At 38.0% G+C, this 20,479-nt stretch overlaps 1 protein-coding gene across 2 annotated transcripts in view; it reads right to left on the bottom strand.

Moving 5' to 3' along the window:
- Positions 1 to 889: 889 nt before the first annotated feature.
- LOC127621690 (A-kinase anchor protein 12-like) overlaps positions 890 to 20,479 on the bottom strand; it is a 52,349-nt gene continuing 32,759 nt past the window's right edge. Inside the window, exons 1-3 of one of the 2 annotated variants that reach the window (XM_052095406.1) lie at positions 12,429 to 12,657; positions 5,116 to 9,396; positions 890 to 2,604 (exon numbers count right to left, since the gene is read on the bottom strand). In XM_052095406.1, the coding sequence (XP_051951366.1) occupies positions 5,120 to 9,396; positions 12,429 to 12,453 (4,302 nt within the window). In that variant the 5' untranslated portion in view covers positions 12,454 to 12,657 and the 3' untranslated portion in view covers positions 890 to 2,604; positions 5,116 to 5,119. Of the gene's footprint in view, positions 2,605 to 5,115; positions 9,397 to 12,428; positions 12,658 to 20,479 lie in introns of those variants that run through there. The other variant, XM_052095405.1, reaches the window with a different exon arrangement.

The following is a 20,479-nucleotide window of genomic DNA, read 5'->3' as shown; positions in this document are numbered from 1 at the left end:
ATTTCTTTGCATTTTATTTTCATTTGTTACATTTTAATATTTAGTCCTTTCAGATGGAAAACATTTATCCATATAAATTATATGATCTAAAGTGCATTTGAACAGCGGTGAAACATTTTCTTATGATGTGTTACATTCATACGAGCAGACAGATAAGTAAGTTTAGAGCAGCAGAAACAAATAAACCTTGTGCAAATTATCATATGAACATTTAGGTTTATGCTAGGCTAAAATGCTATTTCTAGCCATTTTGCATGCACATTTTAACAGGCATAAAAATTATTTTAATCAAGAAAATCTGTTAAATAAAAAAAATATTCTCTAGCAATATTAGTACAAACTAGGGCAAACATCTTATTCTTGATCAGAAATGTTGTATTGTGTTTCTGTAAAAAACAAATGTAATCCTTAAAACAAGATACATTTTCTTGATCTTGTTTTAGAAGCAACACTGCTGTAAGATATTTAGTATTTTTTCAGAGAATGTATTTTTAACGTGTATTTTGTCTAACTGTACTGGCAGATTTTTTTCTTTGAGTAATCTAACAGAATATGTTACAAATTATATTTTACAGCATGTGTTCTGAATTGAAATTTTAAAAGTAACCCTCCCAGACCTGTTGGTGTGCCTGTGTAAAGAGAGCAAGTTTATTTTGTGTGGAAAATTAGTTTTATGCTCCACAAGATGGCATAATTGTCTTTTTTAATGGCACCACTATACCACAACTTGCAAAAAGGCATTCAACAAGGGAAGTAAAAATGACTATATTTTACCGTGCTTAAAAATGACCCTCATTTAGCTTATTTGCCAATTCATTTATGATATTTGCACTTCTTTGCCATCCAGCCAGACACAAACATATCAGGATGAGCAATGGAAAACTAGACAGCCTGCTTTATGCTAGCTTTATTTGAATGAAATATAGACATGAATTTGTATCCATACTATTAACAGCTTGAAGAATACAAAAAGATAAGGTAAGGATCATGCTACTAGTATATGACATTCCTTAATGTTTTCATTTGTTATTTGTTAATATTACAATATGACTTAAGGTACACAGGTATACAGTTTGTACAAATGCTAAAGAGATTCACAGTAGACTGCATTACAAAAAGCTAAGAAAAAGATGTGAGGTGACTGTTCATTCAAGGAGTGATAATAGTAGCGGAGCTGTTTTTCTACTGAAATTAAGATTTTACTGAGAATACCATCCACCCCAACCGCAGTCTCTGTAATTTGCAGACTTTCTTGAATGTTGACTTGTGTTATTTGCCACTCTCATCCTCTTTGTGATAAAGTATGCCAACAGAATCAGCTTTGTGATTCTGCCCGCATTTGTGGCTATGATACTATTAATTTCAAAGAGACTGGCAATATGGCATCTACTACGTCTTTCAAAAGAACAGTCCTTGACAGAGATTAGGAATGCAAAAATATATTCTACAATATAGTACTGAATACCCACTCATCTGTGAATTCAACACATGTTTAACTGGACAGTTCACCAACAGATAATACAATTAAAATTCACCCAGTCCCGCTCTCTAATCTTATGCACAATATCTCACTATTTTCTTTTAACCTCAGATGCTTCTTGCATGTTGAAACATGTGTTTTCATTAAGGCCATTAAACAATACAATTTCCTTTCTGAATGTTTCCAATTAATGCAGGTGTCTATCATTATTATCATCAAATTCATCTATTTCACTCACAGGTACCAGGTTCACAGGTGATAGCTAAATTAAACCACAATAAACATCAAAGTCTTTGCTTTTTAAATCTGAGTTGTCACGTGTAAAAGAAGAGACTGCTCATTGTAAATGTTCGTGATAAACAGACAACCTTTCACAGTAAGGGACTCAGAAGCAGCATATCTAGTGAGAATGGAAATGGGTTATGTCTGGATATCTGGTAAATTTCATTTTACCTCCATTTTGATATTACAGCCACAGTATACTATACGTTTTGTTCTTTGCTAGTAGAATGCATATCTGTACCATGTTTGTTAAAGTTACTTGTCTAAATAATCTTTTTTGAGTTTTACACCAGTATGACATCATCATTGCAATGGGTTTTTAGAAGGTTAGACTGTGTTTGGGAGGGTTCAAAGAATATTTTAGATATAAATACAATATACAAAATAACAATCCTCCTATTCTGACAACACAGACATCCATACACTCATACAATAACTGCACATACATATTCTCTGCATTCATCAGCAGCAAGGCTGCTGAACAACTAATATAATTACAAATGTTCATTGCAAAAGTTATAGGTGGGAAAATGGCATCTTAAGCAATTTGGCAAGATTTAGGATAGTGGGAGTAGGGGAAATCCCTAGATGATTCCAAGGAGGCGAGAGACCTCAGTGATATGGCAGCTGTTATAGAGTGATGGGGAATTTGGAAAGAGGAATAGAAGGATGAATGGATGGATTAAAGGAGAGAGAGTTAGAGAAGAGAGATTGGCCTTTATTCTTTTGCTCTGGGAGTTGGGACAGAACACTGTCTCTTAATGTCCTCCATGGTAACCACTCACTTCCTGCTTTCCGGAAAGCTCTGTGTCCCAGTCATGTGACTGCTTCTTGCATGCAGACTGAAATACATAAAAAATTCAAGAGAGTGGTGAGGAAACAGTAAACCAGAAATACAATGCAATATGTTAAATATGTTAATATATCTTAAAGGGATTGTTCATTCAAAAAGGAAAATTGTCTCATCATTTACTCACCCCTCATACCATATCAGATGTGTTCTGCTGCAGAACACAAACAAATATTTTTAGAATATCAGCTCTGTTGGTCCATACAATGCAAGTGAATGGTGACTAGACCTTTGAAGCTCAAAAAAAAATCACATAATAGCCACAAAATAAGTAATCCATAAGACTCCAGTGGTTTAATTCATATCTTCAGAAGTGATATGATAAGTGTGGGTGAAGAAACAGATCTAAACAGTCCTTTTTTTTACTATAAATTTTGAAAGTAAAAGTGGAGATTTACGTATAAAGAAAAATGTGATCTGTTTCTCACTCATACTGATCATATTACTTTTGAATTTGTATTAATTGTTTATGTTGAGAACCACTGGTCTTACATATCCTACTGTAAGTAACTACTAACACTAAGAACTACTTTTTTTGTGGATTATCACCTCCTAGGGCACAGGGTAAGACAGAACTGCCAAAGGTGAAAAAAAGGTGCATGATGCTCCTGTTTAGTTGCCAAAACATTTAAGCATATTTATCATGCACAAGCGCAAGTAAATGAATGGCTACTCTAATGCTATTTCAAATGCCCTCATGTGGAATGTGGAAGAGACGATTCTTCCCACATTTATTTGCTCTTCTCTCAGGTCTTTAAACAATTAGCATGACAAAGTACTGACATCCTACTGTATTCCTCTTTCAACCATTTTTTACATGTACTACAATACACATGGCTCTTTCCAGCTGTACTCCATCTTCTGCATCTCCACCCTCTGTCTCACTCTGATTTTATGACTCAGCATGAGTCACCAAGGCACAGGGGGGGAAGCGAGAGAGAGAGAGAGAGAGAGAGAGAGAGAGAGAGAGAGAGAGAGAGAGAGAGAGAGAGAGAGAGAGAGAGAGAGAGAGAGAGAGAGAGAGAGAGAGAGATAGAGAGGAAGAGAGATAGTGTGTTTGCCCTGCACCAAACCTCATGCTGTGCAGCTATATTTCACCTGCGTCTGCTCTACTGCAGTGCTGCGTTAGCACTTATAAAACATTTATCAGACACACCAGTTCTCCCATCCCCTTTCTTCTTTTGGACATGCTTTACATAAGTGCTCATTTTACAGTGTATTACATTAGTAAGTGCTAAGGAACAATAAAAACTTCTTGGAACAACAGAGTAATACTAAGGAATAATAACAGATTTATGTATTTACATTGTGAAGATGTTATTGATTGTGCATGATTATTTTAATTTGATTGCTATTGCTTTTTTATTGTAGTTAATTATATTAAGTATGTGTAACATGGACACTGTAATGTAGTTTTACCCTTTAGTGCTCCTTTATTTTACCCAACAATCCTTAAAGGGATAGTTCACTCAAAACTCTTCCATAATTTACTAATTTTCATGTTATTTCTAAGCATATGACATACTTCCCTCTGTGAAGCACAAAAGGAGATGTTAGACAGAATGTTAGCATAATTTACCAATGACTCTCAATGCATCTTTCAATACAATGGCAGTGAATGGTGACTAAGGCAGTCTGCCCCTATGCATGCTTAACATCTACTTTTGTGTTCCACATAAAACATACAGTCATACAGATTTGAAATGACTTGAGGGTGAATTAATAACATAAGTATATTCATTTTGGGGTGAACTAATCATTTAATAAATGTTTCTTGGGATCTGCTACATTATTTTCCCCCAGTTGAGTCAATAAACCATAGTTTAATGCTGCTTGTTTTGCTAAGACACTACTAAGGATTGTATTTGATCATACAGTGAATCTTATCAAATCAAATCTGTAAAACTAATCTTCTAAAACTACATATTGCTTTACATATGGCTTTGATGAGAAAAGAATAAGAGGTTGTGCATTAGGGAGGGGGTGAGTCAGGGGGGAATTATACTCAGTCTTTCAGCACAAGTTCATCTCCCTTCACACGGCTTCTCTTTAAGACCCAGCATACAAAGTGAAGGGTCAGGCGGCGGCATTCTTGCTTTGATATCGAAAGTCCCTTGGTTACTGGTACATGGAACAAAAGCTTTTTCATCTCACCAAATGCAAATCCACCCCTAATAAAACTAAGATCCATTGATGTTTTTAAAAGACACCATGCGAGAGCTGTGACAGGTCAACTAAGGAATGTGGAAAAATAACTTTTTTTTCTTTTTTTTGCCTGTGATGGGGGTAATGTATATATGTTTTTTCATATATATTATATCAATATGGGGTTTTTTCAGTTTTTCTTCATTTCAAATCTTTTTTGCTTTTTTAAAATGAAATGTGGTAATCAATATTATGCCACATGTGCTGTCAATTGATCATCATTTGTAATCAACCTGGAACGTTCCTTTAAAGATTCATGATTACATACCTTTATTAGATTAAAATAATAAACATTTACCTGCTCATGACACCGTGACAACCTCTGTTGAAACCGGCCCGAGCTCATTCCCGACTTCCTCCACTACCTCCTCCACTGCAATGGTGTTTGCTGTCTTCTCAGTAGTGATCTCCAGTTTGGCAGCTACGTTTTTTATATCTGTATTTTGACAATCTGCATCTCCAGACTCTCCCTGGTTTTTCGTGTCCACTGTTGAAACTTCCATTTGAGGCTCCTCCAAGTCTTTTTGAGGCATGTCTTCTAATGATTTCTGACCCTCTGAATTGTCATCTTTCATGTTTATCTCAAGTACATCATCTGCATTTATTATGTTTACGACACCAATGTTTAATTCCCGTGCCGTCTCAATCTGTACCTCTTGCACTATTTGACATTGCTCAGCCAAAACCTGGTGTTGATGTGCAGATGTAGACTGGCACTTTTCCTCTTGTGTGGCTGAAGTCTCTGTGGTATCTTTTTGGATTTCTGTTGGCACTTTCTTGAAATCTGTTTGAACTTGACTTTTTCCATCTTCACTTTCTGTGGTCTCATTAAATTCTTCTTTGTCTTCTACTGTTTTCTCTTCTGCTTGCTTTTGTTCGACTTCACTTTTTGTTAGCTCTGTTTCTTGCTGCACAACTTTCACAGAGACTGTGTCAAACTCCTCACTCTGAGCTGGGATTTCAGCTGTGATGGAAACTGGGACTGTTTCCACAATCAAAATGGCTTCATTGACTGTAGGTTTTTGAGTGATAATACAAGTTTGTTCATCACCATTTTCGCAGACAGTGTCAGATGTATTTGGCTTCTCAGGGATTGTGTCTGATGGAAGTTTTTCATCTAAAATGACTTCTGTTGAAGGTTTATCGTCAATGATTTCAGAAGCTGCTGGGGTCTCTTCAAGCTTAAAGCTTAACTCCTCACTAGCCGTCTCAGATATGGATTTTTCCTCATGTGCCTCAGCAAAGTTCTCTACAACATGTTGAATGACTTCCTGCACAATAACACTGCTCTGCTTTTTAATGATTTCTGCCTCTCTCACTTTGTCTGCCTTTATTAGTTCGACTTCTTTCATATTCTCACAAACTTCCTCAACCACAACACAAACATTTGTTGAAGTCACTTCACAGTTTCCCTCAACAAATCTTTGAGAAGTGACAACCTCAACATCATTCACTATAACCTGGATTTTGTGGTCACTAGAAGGAAGTACAAGGGGGACATTTTCCATAGCAGCATCATGTGCTAGCTCTGCTGTCTGGGAATCTGTAGACTCTAACGTTGAGCTTATAACACAGACAGTCTCTCTGATGACTGCAAATTCTTCAGTGGGTGTTACAACAGGAATGAGATCTTCCTTGGACTCAGCAGTTTCATCAGCAGGCACCTCTTGAAGGGGTTTCTCCTCAACAGCATTTTCTAAGGGTGATTGAAGCTCTTCTTTGAGCTCTGTCTGAACTTCACTCACCTGAGCCTCATGAAATTCAACCTCAGTCACACTGGCTGTTTCAGGCTTCTCTGTTTTGTCTTCAACGGCCAACCCTGTGACTAGTGCCTGGCTAACAGCAGTGACAGACTCTACTGAAGGTTTTGAGATGCATTCTTCTTCCACTGCCTGTATTTCACGGGTGTCAAGCCCAGTGCAAATGGCTGTAGCCTCTGTTTTCTCATATGCAACCAAGACTGTTTTCTCTTCCTTGATGGCTGACTCAACCTGATAAACATCAGTGGTAATATCAAAGTTTTTTTCCTCTGCCTCGGTCATGGTGATATCCACGTTACTTGTGGTAACAGAAATATTTTCTGCATCTTCCTGCAGTACCACATCAGTCTTCTCCATACTATCACCTGAGACAGGAGTCATCTCCCCTGATGTAACCAAAATGTGTGTAACGGCAGAAACCATTTCTGTCTCCACCTGTTCAAGGGTAGTAACAGCCTCTGATGTAAGCTTAACTATGTCCTCTGCAATGGTGTCATCGGTTGATTTAGGTGTGGCAACTGCGTCTCCTTCTTCGGGTATGTCACACAGTTGCTTTCCTTCTGTCTCATCCTCTACATTTTCCACAGTGGTTGAGATCCAAGATGGTGCTCTATCTTCAGTCGAGGCCTGTGCCTGAGTGACTGGTGCAACTTCCTGCTTTATCTCCTCTGCCTTGATTGCAACTTCTGCAGATGGTTCATTGTCATATTCTGACAGAGGCACCACAGCTGGAGTGTCAGAATCATCCTCTGCAGAGCCAACATCCAAAGAAACTTGTTTACCATCAGACTTCTTCTTCCTGCGTGGAATGAATTTCCTCAAAGAGAACGAGGATTCTTCTTTGGGGATCTCACTGTCGGAGGTTGTCTGCTCTGGACCTGAGGCTTCATCTGACTTGTCTTCGGCTTTGGGTTTCTTTCGCTGGGTTACGAGCCTTTTAAAGGACTCCCAAGTTGAAACAAGGTCTTCCTCTGGTTCAGGTGAGGATGCCAAATTCTCATGGTCAGCTTCACCAGAGCTTACAACAGGGGACTCGGCAGTCTTTGCCTGCTCTTCCCCAGACTGCTGGACTTGTTCCTCAATCTTAAATTCTTCTTCATCAGAATCAGAAGTCTTTCTGGCCCTTTTTTTAGCTGACCCCACACAAATCAGAGCTTCCCAGGACACAGATGTATCAATTTTTCTTTTAGGCTCTTCTGCAACTGGTTCAGTCTTCTCAGCTTTTGGCTCATCCTTAGATTCTTCCTGAGATTCTTCTTTAGACTCAGATGGTGCATCTTCTGATGGTTTAGTCTCATCAGTTTTCTCATCAAAGACGGCACTCTCAGTTGAAGACAGGGTAGAAGATTTGAGTTTGTCACCAGGTGCCTCGTCTTCACTTTCAGAGGGCCTTTTGACACGTTTTTTTGGAGTGACTAGTTTTTTGAAAGATGACCATGGTAAAATTCCATCCTTCTTCTTCTCACTGTCAGAAGTGGCTGGCTCACCCTCAGCCTCGACAGCTTGAGCTACCTCAGCTTGAGTTACCTCCACTACAACATGCTCAGCAGATTCATCTGGAGAAGATTCTCCACTGCCAGGTTTCTGGGGCTCTGTTGACTCAGTGGATTGGAGGATCTGTTCCGCAGCTTGTTCACCTGATTCTGTTTGCTTTGAATCAGCTTCTTTCTTGCTCTTCTGTTTTTTGGATGACAGCTTTTTTAGACCTGCTCCTGTAAACAGCTTCTTAAGTGGGCTTCCCTGAGCCTTGGCTTTCTCCTGAGATGACAGAATTTCTGCTTCAATGTTCACCTCTACAGAAATATCTGACTTGTCATTTGCTGGTTTTGCATCATTGCTGGGTTGGGCATCATCAGAAGTTTCAGCAACAGGAGCTTCAGCAGTTTCAGTTTGAGTCACAGTTTCAACCACACTTGTAGTCTCAGCTTCTACTTTAAGATCTTTTTGCTCCTCTGTGTCATTGGAAGTAAATTCAGCTGTGTCTACTTCAGTTTCAACTGTTTCAGTTAGCTTCTCTATCTGTTCTGTCTCAGCTGGTCCTTTCTCTGCATGCACTTTAGCTTCTTCTGTACTCTCAACAGCATCATCTGCTGTCTCCTCAGCTTTCTTAATGTCTTCCTCTACAGACTTTTCCTTGACTTGTTCCTCATCTTTTGACTTCTTAAAGCTTGTCTTCTTTCGCAGGTTGGAAAAGATTCCCTGAGTAAAAAATCTCCTAAAGGGACTCTGTGACTCTTGAGAGGGTGGACTAGTGGATGATTCCATTGGCACTTCTGGCTCTGGCTCTTTCTCCAATGTTGTCCCAGTTTCCTCTGCAGATTTCACTGGCACCTCATCACTGCTTTTTTCAGACACTGCTGTGGCATTCATTTCAGGTTGGTCTGTTGGTTCTTCTGCCTTATCAGTTGCATCTTCAGCTGTGGCCTCTTTCTTTTTCTCTGTAGTTTCTGCTGATATCTCTTCCTCAGATTTGGATTCCTTTGTTACCGATTTCTCTTTGTTTTCTTCAGTGGCTGCATCTGAAGCACCACTCTCTGCTTCCTTCACTGTCAGAAGTTGCACAGGCTCTGCCTTCTCATTCTTATCCTTCTTCAGTGTGAACTTAAATCCAACAAAACGGAAGATCTTCTTGAAGCCCACCTCATTGGCCTCCTCTTGTTTTTCCTCTACTACCTTCTCTTCTGTGGTTGTAATTTCATCTGCATTTGCAGAGTCGTCTCCTTCTTTCTCTCCATTAACCTGAGGGGCTACTTCTTCCTGATGCACCTCAATTGTTTCAGGGTTGTCTTCTTTTTGGGAGATGGCATCCGTCTGGCCAACTGGAATGAAAAAACATAAAACAAAATTGAGTTACATTTCTAGTAGTATCATCTAAATAAAAGAAGTTAGAGTTTTTAAATTATTTAGTTAAATAATCATAAAACCCTTCTACATCAATGACATTTCTGTAGAAATGACAACGAAATTGGGTAAAACAAGCCATCAGCATTTTAACAGCTTTTAATCAAATTTCAGAACTGTCCTAAGGTTTTATAACAGCTCATTCATCTCATAAGTGCAAACAAAATCAAGTTCGAGAAGTAAAGAAATATACATTATCTAGTAATACATTTTGTTCAAGATGGGGGGCTGAGGCTTTTGAAGGGAAATTAGAACCACATTTGCTAGAAAATTGCAAAAATATTTTCACCGCCCTTGAACAGATTTAATCAGACATATGAAGTCAATTTGATATAAGTTTACATTTGCTGATCTCTTTCCTGTGAGCAAAAACCAAAAAATATAAGCTGGAGAATGAAGACTACATTCAACATCAAGGCTACAAGGGGAGATTTACATGTTGTAAGCTTCACATTTATGCAGGCTATGTTGCCAAATGTCTGGACAAACACAATTGCCACATTTAATTAATAACAGCAAAAATATAATGATGGGGTGGTCTTTATAAATCTTTCTTATGCTTCTATCATATGTGCACAATTCTTGAGCATCCGAGACAAAATTTGACAACTAAGATGGTGACAGGTGGGATAAAAAAAGAACACACACATATCACAATGCCTTAAATTCCTTCCTTGTCTATCTGTGTTTTGACATGAGTGAGTTGGATATGAGGGTGTGGGGCTGGGAAGGGGGAGTTGAGTTCACAAGTAGTGTGGGCCTCCAGGAGACACACTATTGTCCACCCTGGAACTTAAAATACCATCCTGAAAATCCTGGTTGTACTGGGGAAAGGGCATTATGAGAGGCCATACAGAATGATTTGATTTGAGATATGCAAGACTGAGTAGCGAAACAAGAAGTAGAGCTTATGGTTTAAGGCAAGTGTTTTTTGAATAGTGGGACAGTTGTGTAAGATTAAAATGCCAAAGCGGTTGTAATATTTTAATACTTTACCAAAGTTATGGTAAACATTTAGGGTGGGACTGCAAATATTGTAAAACTAGAAAACAGCCATAAATCATGCTGACATGCAGCTATTTTGTGGCTGGATAAGTTGTCATTTTTGAAGAAAAGCTCTTCAGATGTACGCAGATAGTTCTGAAACTGCAGATTATATGCTCTTAATTCATCATTACAACATATTACAAACATCTCTGAATGTATTACCAGAGGTTTCTGCTAACAGTTTTGTAATGGTTTAACTATGAAGGAAGCACATTCACAAGCAAAACGACACATTGCAGTTGCTTTACACAGCTGGAGACAGAGTCTCTGTGTTTGTGGGTGTGAATTTGCACATTAGAGACAAAATGGGTCAAAGGCTTAGTAAAGGCACCAGTCAGCCTACATTTGCCTTTGTCTCAATGGTGGATCCGACTGGGGAAACTTGAGCCTTGGAATTTGATGGCGTGTCTGTTGTGGCTGCTAAAGTGTGGAATTGTGGATGAGCTTTTTGGGTGGGGGCAGATCCCATCTGAAATCAGAGTGGTGTGATAGTGGGGTTTTCTGTAAAGATGGGTGAGGGGTAGATGTTTGTTAAGATGAGGAGGTCTCTGGTAATGGTCAACAACCCACCCCCCTCATTGTTACATGCAAATGTAGGCTGTTCATTTGTGGAGTTTGTGAGTTTAGGGAATTTGCAAGAAGACTCAGCAGTAGACTGACTGTCGGACCCCTACCAAGACAACTGCCCCACCTCCCACACTAAATTACAACACTTTAGTCCACCAAGACTCCCTATGAGTTAGGTTTGAATCATGGAACAATCAAGATTCCATAAATGATACTGTCAATATTAAAAGTCTTGGAAACGTGTAGTGGTAAATTAATATGAATATTAGGCAAAGAAAAAGCGTATAAACTGTCAACATTCCTAGTGAAAAGTGCTCCTCTATATTTAGGATATATTTTATTTTTTGAACATTTTAGAAATAAAGCTGGGCACAATTCAGTTGAAACAATAGAAAATTATATTCAGACATAAACACAAAGCTAAAACATCCATACAAAATCCTAGTGTACCTTCTCAGCTTCAAACTACTCTTCGAAGTCGCATGTAGCAGGTAATCAATTCCATACACCCACACCACCTATTGTGACTAGAGAACCCTGACTAAAATCTGAGGGGCTTGAAAAACTAATTAAAATTCCTTACAAAATGGACATCTGAGATCTCTGAAGCCCATCAGCTTTGAACATTTCCAAGAATTCTATACAATACATGAATAGGCCCACCGAGCTGCAGTTGATGGTTTTGCCTCGTATCACACATATAAACTGCAGGATAGAGATAGGATTTTCATCCTAGATAGGGTTGATCCTTTTATTAACAGACTAGATAAGTGACTACAACTCTAAAATCCTCTAGCTTCAAAGAAAATCCTTACCGCCAATGTACCAAACAATTTTATAAACCTGTATTACTATGAATCACTACATATTTCCAAGAAATATGCTGATATCCTTACATTCTGAATTTCTATGAAAGACCAATAGTCAATTAAATGCAGAATCTTTAACAAACATACACAGGCACACACACACAATACAAAGAACGATGAGACATGAAGGTGCAAGCTTTAAACTACTCAACTGAAAAGTAAAATCAATTCAATACATCATGAAGAGATACAGATATAAATTCAAGCATCTGACAACTCTCTACAACGATGCTACAGGCTTACACATCCAACAGGTTGTATCAAAATTTGTCCACAAAGTATAACTGATTACTTAATTACTTGCTCAATGCTCAAAAAATCATACAACTGTGAATATGAAACAGCCAGGCATTTATCCTAATCAGGAAATCCATATGGCAAACCCCACTTGAATTATCATTGCCCCTAACAGTCCCCAAATACCATCTATGAAACAACAAGTGTAGAAATTCATATATGCATCTTACCTGTTAAAGTTATTGTCCCAAGCATTTCACAAACTTTTTCAATTACTTTAAGAAAAAAAGAAAAATAAATGTTCAATAAAGCTGTTTAACTCTCTGAAAGTGATGCGTTTTGAACTGCTCACTTGTAAAACTCCCCCCTCTCTCTCTCTGTCTTTCTCTCTCTTCTGTGAGCTTGTGTTAAGGGCAGTCTTCTCCTCCTCTGAATTTCTGGGTAAGAATGAGAGGAGCGGTAGGGTAACACACATTTCAACAGAAACTGACACATGTCCCATGGGGACCACCCCACCCGTATAACCCCCAACACCCCCTCCTCCTCTTCAGCTTTTTTCAGCTGTTCACTGCCCCACTCTTCTGAATGAATTGTTCTATTTTTCCCCTCCACTTTTCTTTACACACTCCCTCCACCCACTCACAAACTCCCAACTCTTCTTGTCCTTACCATATCTTTTCCTGTTCAAACTGACAGAAATTTTCAAGACATAGTTAAAATGTGTTTGAGTTAAGCGAGGGATAGTACATGATGTTTTCGAGAGCTCCATCCCCTGTTGTATACTCCCGTCTTTATACAGCAGTTTCCATTTGACTTATGAACAGGCAGGGGTGAAATGAGGACCTCCACAGTATGTTCTCTTATATCTTATCTTTCTGCTGTTTCGTCTCCCTCTCACTCTCCTAAACTGACTCTTTATCTCTCCTCCACATCACTCAATCCTCAATTCTTGAAAATAGGTCTAAGAAAAAGAAAAAATCTCTCCCCCCACATACATTTCCTTCAGACTGTGTCATATTTTGAAAGAGTTACGACAGAGGTGTTTTAATAGCATCTCAGATTTAAACGTAAATAGCAAAGCTGCATTAGATTTGGTAAGTTTGATTCATTTCGTGAATCAGTAAAATGTAATCGTTTCCAAACTCAGATTCTATGATTCGTTCACGTCATCACCCAAAAATATTCACTGAAGTCCCAGCTTGGCATTTTTTTCATGTAATAAAATGTTTAGTACAAAATATTTGTATATATCAGTATTTTAACAGATATTTCAGTATTTCAATATCACTTACGGTCAAAAAGAAAAAAATATAATTAGATTCTTCAGGTGGATTGTTCTTAAAGGAGTTAAGCTCAATTGACAACATTTGTGGCATAACGTTGATTACCACAAAAAAATTATTCAGACTCGTCTCTCAATAAAAAAAAAAAATCGACAACATTTGTGGCATATGAGGTTTAAAGGCAGAATTCTGAAGCTTGTCATTTTATAAAAGCACTTACATAAATTTTTCTGTTAAAACTCATGTATTTGAGCTGTAAAGTTGATTTTAAATGAAAAGTTACCAGGCAAAAAAGTGACTTTCAATTTCAAATTCACTTCCTAGATTAGCTAGTGGAGTACTATAGCAATAAAGCTACAACAAAGTGTTCTAACGGCTCATTCAAATGATAAACTTTAGATCGTAGATCAATGAACTATTGTTGAAGGAGGATGGTTGAAGAATGGCAGCAGGATTCCTCAGCATACAGGGGTCTAATCAGAGATCTCTCACCTTGCCATTGTTCTGATGGAATGTGCGAAATCCAGGTGAAATCTTCTTCTAAATGGGTGTTAACAACTCTAATCCAGTTTGGACTGGAACCTGCAGACTACACAGGAACTCATCTGGTTAAGACTTGGACTGGCTAATTAAACCAATGGCTTTTGTTGTGTTATTCGCATTACTAAATATAAATTGTATTAAAATGACTTGATATGATAATGTTATGTCTAAGTTTATGTTCTGAACTGACTTGAACTGTGGTGCTAGACAAACTCAACATGAAATGTTTGGGTGCAAAGCTAGAGGGAACAAGTAGTGCCAAGTTCTTCTTGAATAGCTGATGAATAGGCATTCTCAGACTTATTGTGATCTATAGAACCCAAAGGCATACACTGGTACCATGGGCCTCAGATCACAGGGATTTAACACATGGGAAAGTCTTTTTTTTTGTCCCCAGTGACTCCATAGGAGTGGAATTCAATAAGCACAAACTTCCTCACACTAAATAATGTTTTACATTATGAGTCACTCCCACTGTACTATATTGAACATTATTCAAAAGAGGAAGCTTGTTCTCAGCATCTAAGTGTATGTATCATATTTACTTACATGAAGACAAAGTGACCTATTCTACCCTGATCTACTGTATATATATCCTAAAATTGTGGTGGTGAGTTTATATATATATATATATAAACTCACCACCACAATTTTAGGATTTTGGGCTGGTTGCCAGAGTGTTGCTCTGTTTTTTAGTTTATTGCGCTGTGGTTGTTCAGGTGTTTTGGGTGGTTACCAGGTGGGCCAAAACAAAAGGACCCTTAAGTCACTATGATATTCTCATATGACTCGGGTCCCTTCCTCAAATAGTCAAAAGGTCTACAAAAGTCTATGGGATTTTTTTCAGTCATTCATCAGTTCACCATACTAAAATCGTGATTCCATTTGGTAAAACAATCTCTCCTCTAACAAGCCACATGATATTAAGATATCACAAGGGCCTAATCTAAAAACCACATTATAGCGCACATTGGAAAGGAAGAATTTTGAGCAGCCCCCTGAAATCATAACGGCCCGTCATAAATGGACAACAAACAGCAGTCTGTTTGTAAAATGTTTATGTCATCCACCTGCCATGTCTTCAGGGTTAGGTGTTTTGTTTAAATATGTGCAAAAGTTATAGTGATGCTTGCTTTAAATTTTTGGCTGGCATGGAACCGCCAAAAACAGTCATGGTCTAGCAAAGTTAAGCAGATACACAAAATAACTCCCATGTTATATGTAGCATCAGGGAAACGTGAGCAAACACAGAAGTGTGAACCGAGGTCTGTTGTGGCTGGGAACAGGGGAAGGTGGGCTTCACACTGGCTTGGGGCTTGCACGGGATACTGCGAAGACATTGCAGGCCCAATTCACACGTACACACATACTTCCAAATACACACACCCTCATCTGTGCACGCATTCCTCGAGACAGGAAGATGATGTCAAAATAATGGGAGGAAGGGGAAATGAGAGTGTGCAGATCTGCACAGGATCAGAGAACTGTCTCTACAGAATTCTCCTGCTATATACAACACTTCCATCTGATTTCACTCACTGCTTTTTAAATTCAACACAGCAGCTCGACATTTTGCTTTCTCCTCCATTTCTATTTATTTGTATCATATACTCCCTATTTTGTCTCGCCTTCCCCTTCGCTTTCTATAGATAAAAGGAAGCAGAGGAATGCCGCACAGGAAGAACGCTCATTCTTTTGCGTCATGGCTTCCTCTTCCCTTACCAGTTTCCTTCACTGTTAGATCATTCTCTTTTCCTGGGCCAATTTTTCACTTTTCAGAAAGGACAATCTGACAATGACTCAGTTTACAGATACATAACTTCTCTAAGAACAATTACAATGCAAAAACAATTACAATGAAGTAACTTGTACCAGTTACTTCATCATTTTGTTTACTTGTGTTCTATGTACCCAAGTTGATGATACTGCAATCTAATCACTTACATTATGCATACATTTGTAAAGTATCGACATTTTGGAGCCATTTTACATATATTACGTCGCCTTGTTGTACAAAACACAAAGAGGCACCAAAACACTTTCCCGGACTTTCAGTTTCATCATACCACATTGGTGGAAGGACCTTCCCATCTCCATCCGTGAAGCTGACTCACTCTCGCTCTTCAAAAAACGACTTGAAACACATCTTTTTCATGAGCACTTAACCAGTCACTTAAAAAAAATAAAAATAAAAAAAAAATTGTTGCAATTTAATCTGTTTTAATCTATTCTAATGCTAGTGAAACTTTGTTATATGGCACTTTTCGTCCAACTGTCTCCTTAAGATGATTTGCTTCTGTTTTTCCTCAGTCACTTTGGATAAAAGTATCTGCCAAATTAATAAAAGTATATTAGGTGTCTTTAACTGCTATGTTCTTGAGCATTTGATACAATTCACTTATTATAAACATACTTCTTGTTATTGCATTGTACTTACATTTAAAGTACCTGCATTTAATTGCATCTCTAGTTACACTGTTAACCTGGCCCCTAATCCTAATCCTATCCAAACCGTCACCATAACCCTAACACTACCTAACCATAACCCTGAAGGCATGTGCCCAACCATGCTACTAAATATAACCCTAACCCTAATCTAAACCCTAACCCTACCCCTAAACATACTCGTACCTCAACCACAGTAGTAGCAAATGTGAATCTTGTGAGAATTTTACAGAACGACACGTAGTTACACAATAAGTGCATTGTATTTGATGTATTTTTATGTTAGTACATAAAAGTTTAAGACACCTAATATAAAGTGGGACCTACATTTTTTATATGGTTTATACTGGTTGGATGGTTTATACTGGCATGGTATTTTCAAATGGCCGAAATAAGTAATGCAACTACTTTAAAGTTACAGGTCCGAGAATTATATAAAATTGTGAGGTATTCTTTATAAAATGTAAATGATCTATACAATTTTCAATGTCCAAAAATTTGTAATTACTTAAACACATAAGCAGATACAGTTGGTATCCACTAGGTCTCTACAAATGTAAACACTCAATGATGTTTGAGTGCACACGGCCGGCCCCATATCGGGCTAATCAATCGAGGAGAGGGATAAAGCAGAGTCAGATGCGGCAGTTCGGAAAGAGAGAGCCACACGCAGCTGCCATGTGTGTATTTGTTTGTGTCTTTTTAGGTTTTAATTAAACATTATTTTGATGGTTTGTCTGGTTCCCACCTCCTCCTTGCCCATCCTTGATACTGTTACATTGGTGCAGAAACCCGGGAAGGAGGAGGGATGCGCTGTCGTTGAGTCCTCTCCACTGCTGTCCACCCAAAGGAGCAGCTACCGAGGGACAGAGGAGGGGCTCACTGCCGGCCACCTATAGCAGTGTAGCTGCTGCCAGGGGCAGAGGGGCTCGCTACCGGCTGCCAGAACGCAGTGGAGCGTACCATCCAAAAGGGGTCGGAGGACTCGCTGCTGTCCGCCTGGGTAGGAGTGCCTGTCATCCGCCAGAGGGTGGAGGAGTGGTCGAGGACCAGGCTATGGCATGTCTGGGAACCGGCAAGCAATTTTTTTTTCTATCTCTCTCCTCTCTTCACTGTTGCGCTGCCTCACCATTTCCCTGACTCCTTTTCCCTTCCCTCGTGAGTGCACACGGCCGGACCCAATTGGGCTAATCTGCCGAGGAGCCAAATCTACTCACACCCAAATCCCACTTTCAATATACTTGTCAATATCATCAGTCAGGATGAATGTTTAATAGGAAAACAATTATGAAACTAGGCCCTTTCTGCTTTCATAAGGCAAACCTTATTTCTATTCATTATTGTACTCTTCACATCTCTGTTCATTTATACTATTCTATTGACACAAATTATGTTAATAAAACCTAATTAAACGCATACTCACACTCTCCCTGTGGCTTTCGCTTTCTGCCAATCCCTACCATTCCATCTCTCTAAACATTTTCAACCAATTCCATTCTCATTTCAACTCATCTTACCTCATCTCTGTGTCAGTCTGAACAACAGTGTGAACATTACTGAAACACACTCTTAGTATCAAATGTTTAAACACTGCGTTATTAACAGACCTCCATGTAGTACAGAATTGTAGTATGAAAACACGTGCAAGTGTCGAAAGACTTTATATTTATATTTTGAACTTCCAAAACATTTATTCATTATTGACAATGAAAACAAGTCCTCTAATCATACTATAGCTATGGTAACGTGATTCTGAAAAGTATCAAGTATTGAGCACACATATTGCTAAAATCAAATTGCTGAGATTTGGATTCAGATTCCAAACACAAATGAAAAGTTGTAACAATTATCAACAATCTTGGAGGTAAAGCACTTTGAGGACCCAACTCCACAGAAATAGGTCAAACACACGCATAGTGATAGTACATAGTAAAGGAACACATTTATGCCAGTGAGACAGAAATCCAGATAATCACATACAGCCTGTTAAAACATGTTTGATACACAGACTCATATACTATCAGAGTTAAAACTCTCTTATACAAATACACACACACACAGCTTGGTGGGGGAGGACTGTATGAGATAATGGTTGAGCTCATTCTCTGGACTCACTCCCCCTCCTAAACCCCTGGCAGCCAGCTTTTGTGTGTGTGTATGGGTGGGTGGGAGAGCCTAATTCTTTTGCAGACACTTGTATATATGTTTCTGATGCATATCTGTACATGTAGGTCATGCAAGTAAATCTATAATGTATGTAAATTTGTACTTTCTAATGGCTCGAATGTATGAAAAATCTGAGGTAGACAAATCTAAAAAAAGTTACATGTTTTTAATATTTAGAGCACTACTTTCTCCTCTTTTGATTTTGGCAGAGGAGGCATTGCACAATACTAGAGTGGACAACAAAATAATGTTGATCAAACCTCCCACTCACATGCCTCTTTGTGTGCATGGTTTCTATTATAAAGTTGTTCTACAAATCTACAATAAAATAATTAGGTGACATTGCTTAACAATGGAGGCAAGACAGATACATCAACACTCACTTTATTCACAATATTCTCCCAGAATGCTTCATGTTCCAGGGGTTTTCTGGTACTCTGGGGATTTTGGAGAAAATTAATGGCTGCACTGAGCATGCAAGAAATCTGTGTTAAGATAAAGCCATAAACTTTTTGAGACTTTTATACATAATGTGTATTTGCAGTTACTAAAGTCAGGAGCAGGTTTCATTTGTGTGACAACTCTGTCAGGATTGGCCCTGATGTCACACAGAGGGAGACTATTTTACTATATTACCTTATTATGTCTTCCTGCGCTTTCCTTGTTTCTAGTATGTTCTTTTCCCCAGTCAACTTCGTTTGTGCTTTGAAATACATTTTATGGGCTATTGTCTTAAATTGACAGGACAGTGGAGGTAGACAGGAAAGTAGCAGGCGAGCGATGGAAATGGGATCTGGATTCAGAGCATGATGCAAACAGGATTCAAACCTGAGTCCCTGTGAGTAACAGCTTCTTTCTATGTGTCATACCCACTGAACCAAAGCTCTGACTTTGAAACACACACTAGACATCCATTTAAACATTAATGCACACAAAAATAGTTTAATCAGAAAGATTGAGGTTTAACACTTTAAAGCCTGATATATGAAATAATAGTCTGATTTTAAAAATAAAAGACAAATGTTAATCTTTATTATTTTTTTAATGGAGCCGTTTCTCTTAAAAAAATGTTTTTTACCTTAGACAAAAAAACAAAATCCCCAATTAAAAAAAAAAAAAATGTGATACACAGTATATCACATTTGATACATGAGGCTTTAAAGGTCTTTATCCACATCAATTCACTTTTGTAAAGGACTTTTTTTTCTCGTAGAAGTAAATCTTTTGGAATCTTAATAGGACTCTCTGGAATTTTCAGAGATACCAAGAATTTTGCCAAATCAACTTTCTTTCCTTGGTCTATAAAAATGTATGACATTAAAATCCAACAAATCAAATCAAAACATCAAATGTTTTATTTTTCTTAAAAAACAAAATCATGATTTTTATGCACCAAACACTATATTGACACTTAAAAAAGCTAAATTAAAAACCACTTTTTTCGCTGGTACTCTGGAGGTAGTAAGATGACATCATGTTAGCTTTTGATGTAAAACAATGAGCTCTTTAAAATGTCAGAGCAGGCTGCATATATAAAAATATACATAAAATATCAGTTTCCACATTATATATATCTTGTAAAAATTATATGTCAGCATTTTCAAAGCTGTGTTTTTTATTGTGATGATATTAATGGATGTTAAGGTAACTGAGAGGTATACCTCCAAAGCTTGTAAAGATGCAAATACGATCAAAGAATGTGATAAAAAAAAAAAATACAAATGTTTGTTGAAACTTATTAACGGCGAAAGAGAACTTTCTACTTTCATAGACTCTGACATCGACTGAATTTTTCTATTCTCTACCTTAACCCTGTTTTTATCCCTATCCTCAAATACCCTCCT

The sequence above is a fragment of the Xyrauchen texanus genome, chromosome 28 (genome assembly GCF_025860055.1).
Source record: "Xyrauchen texanus isolate HMW12.3.18 chromosome 28, RBS_HiC_50CHRs, whole genome shotgun sequence".
Lineage (NCBI taxonomy): Eukaryota > Metazoa > Chordata > Actinopteri > Cypriniformes > Catostomidae > Xyrauchen > Xyrauchen texanus.
Note: the sequence above shows the minus strand (reverse complement) of the source record. Positions and strands in the feature narration are given on the sequence as shown.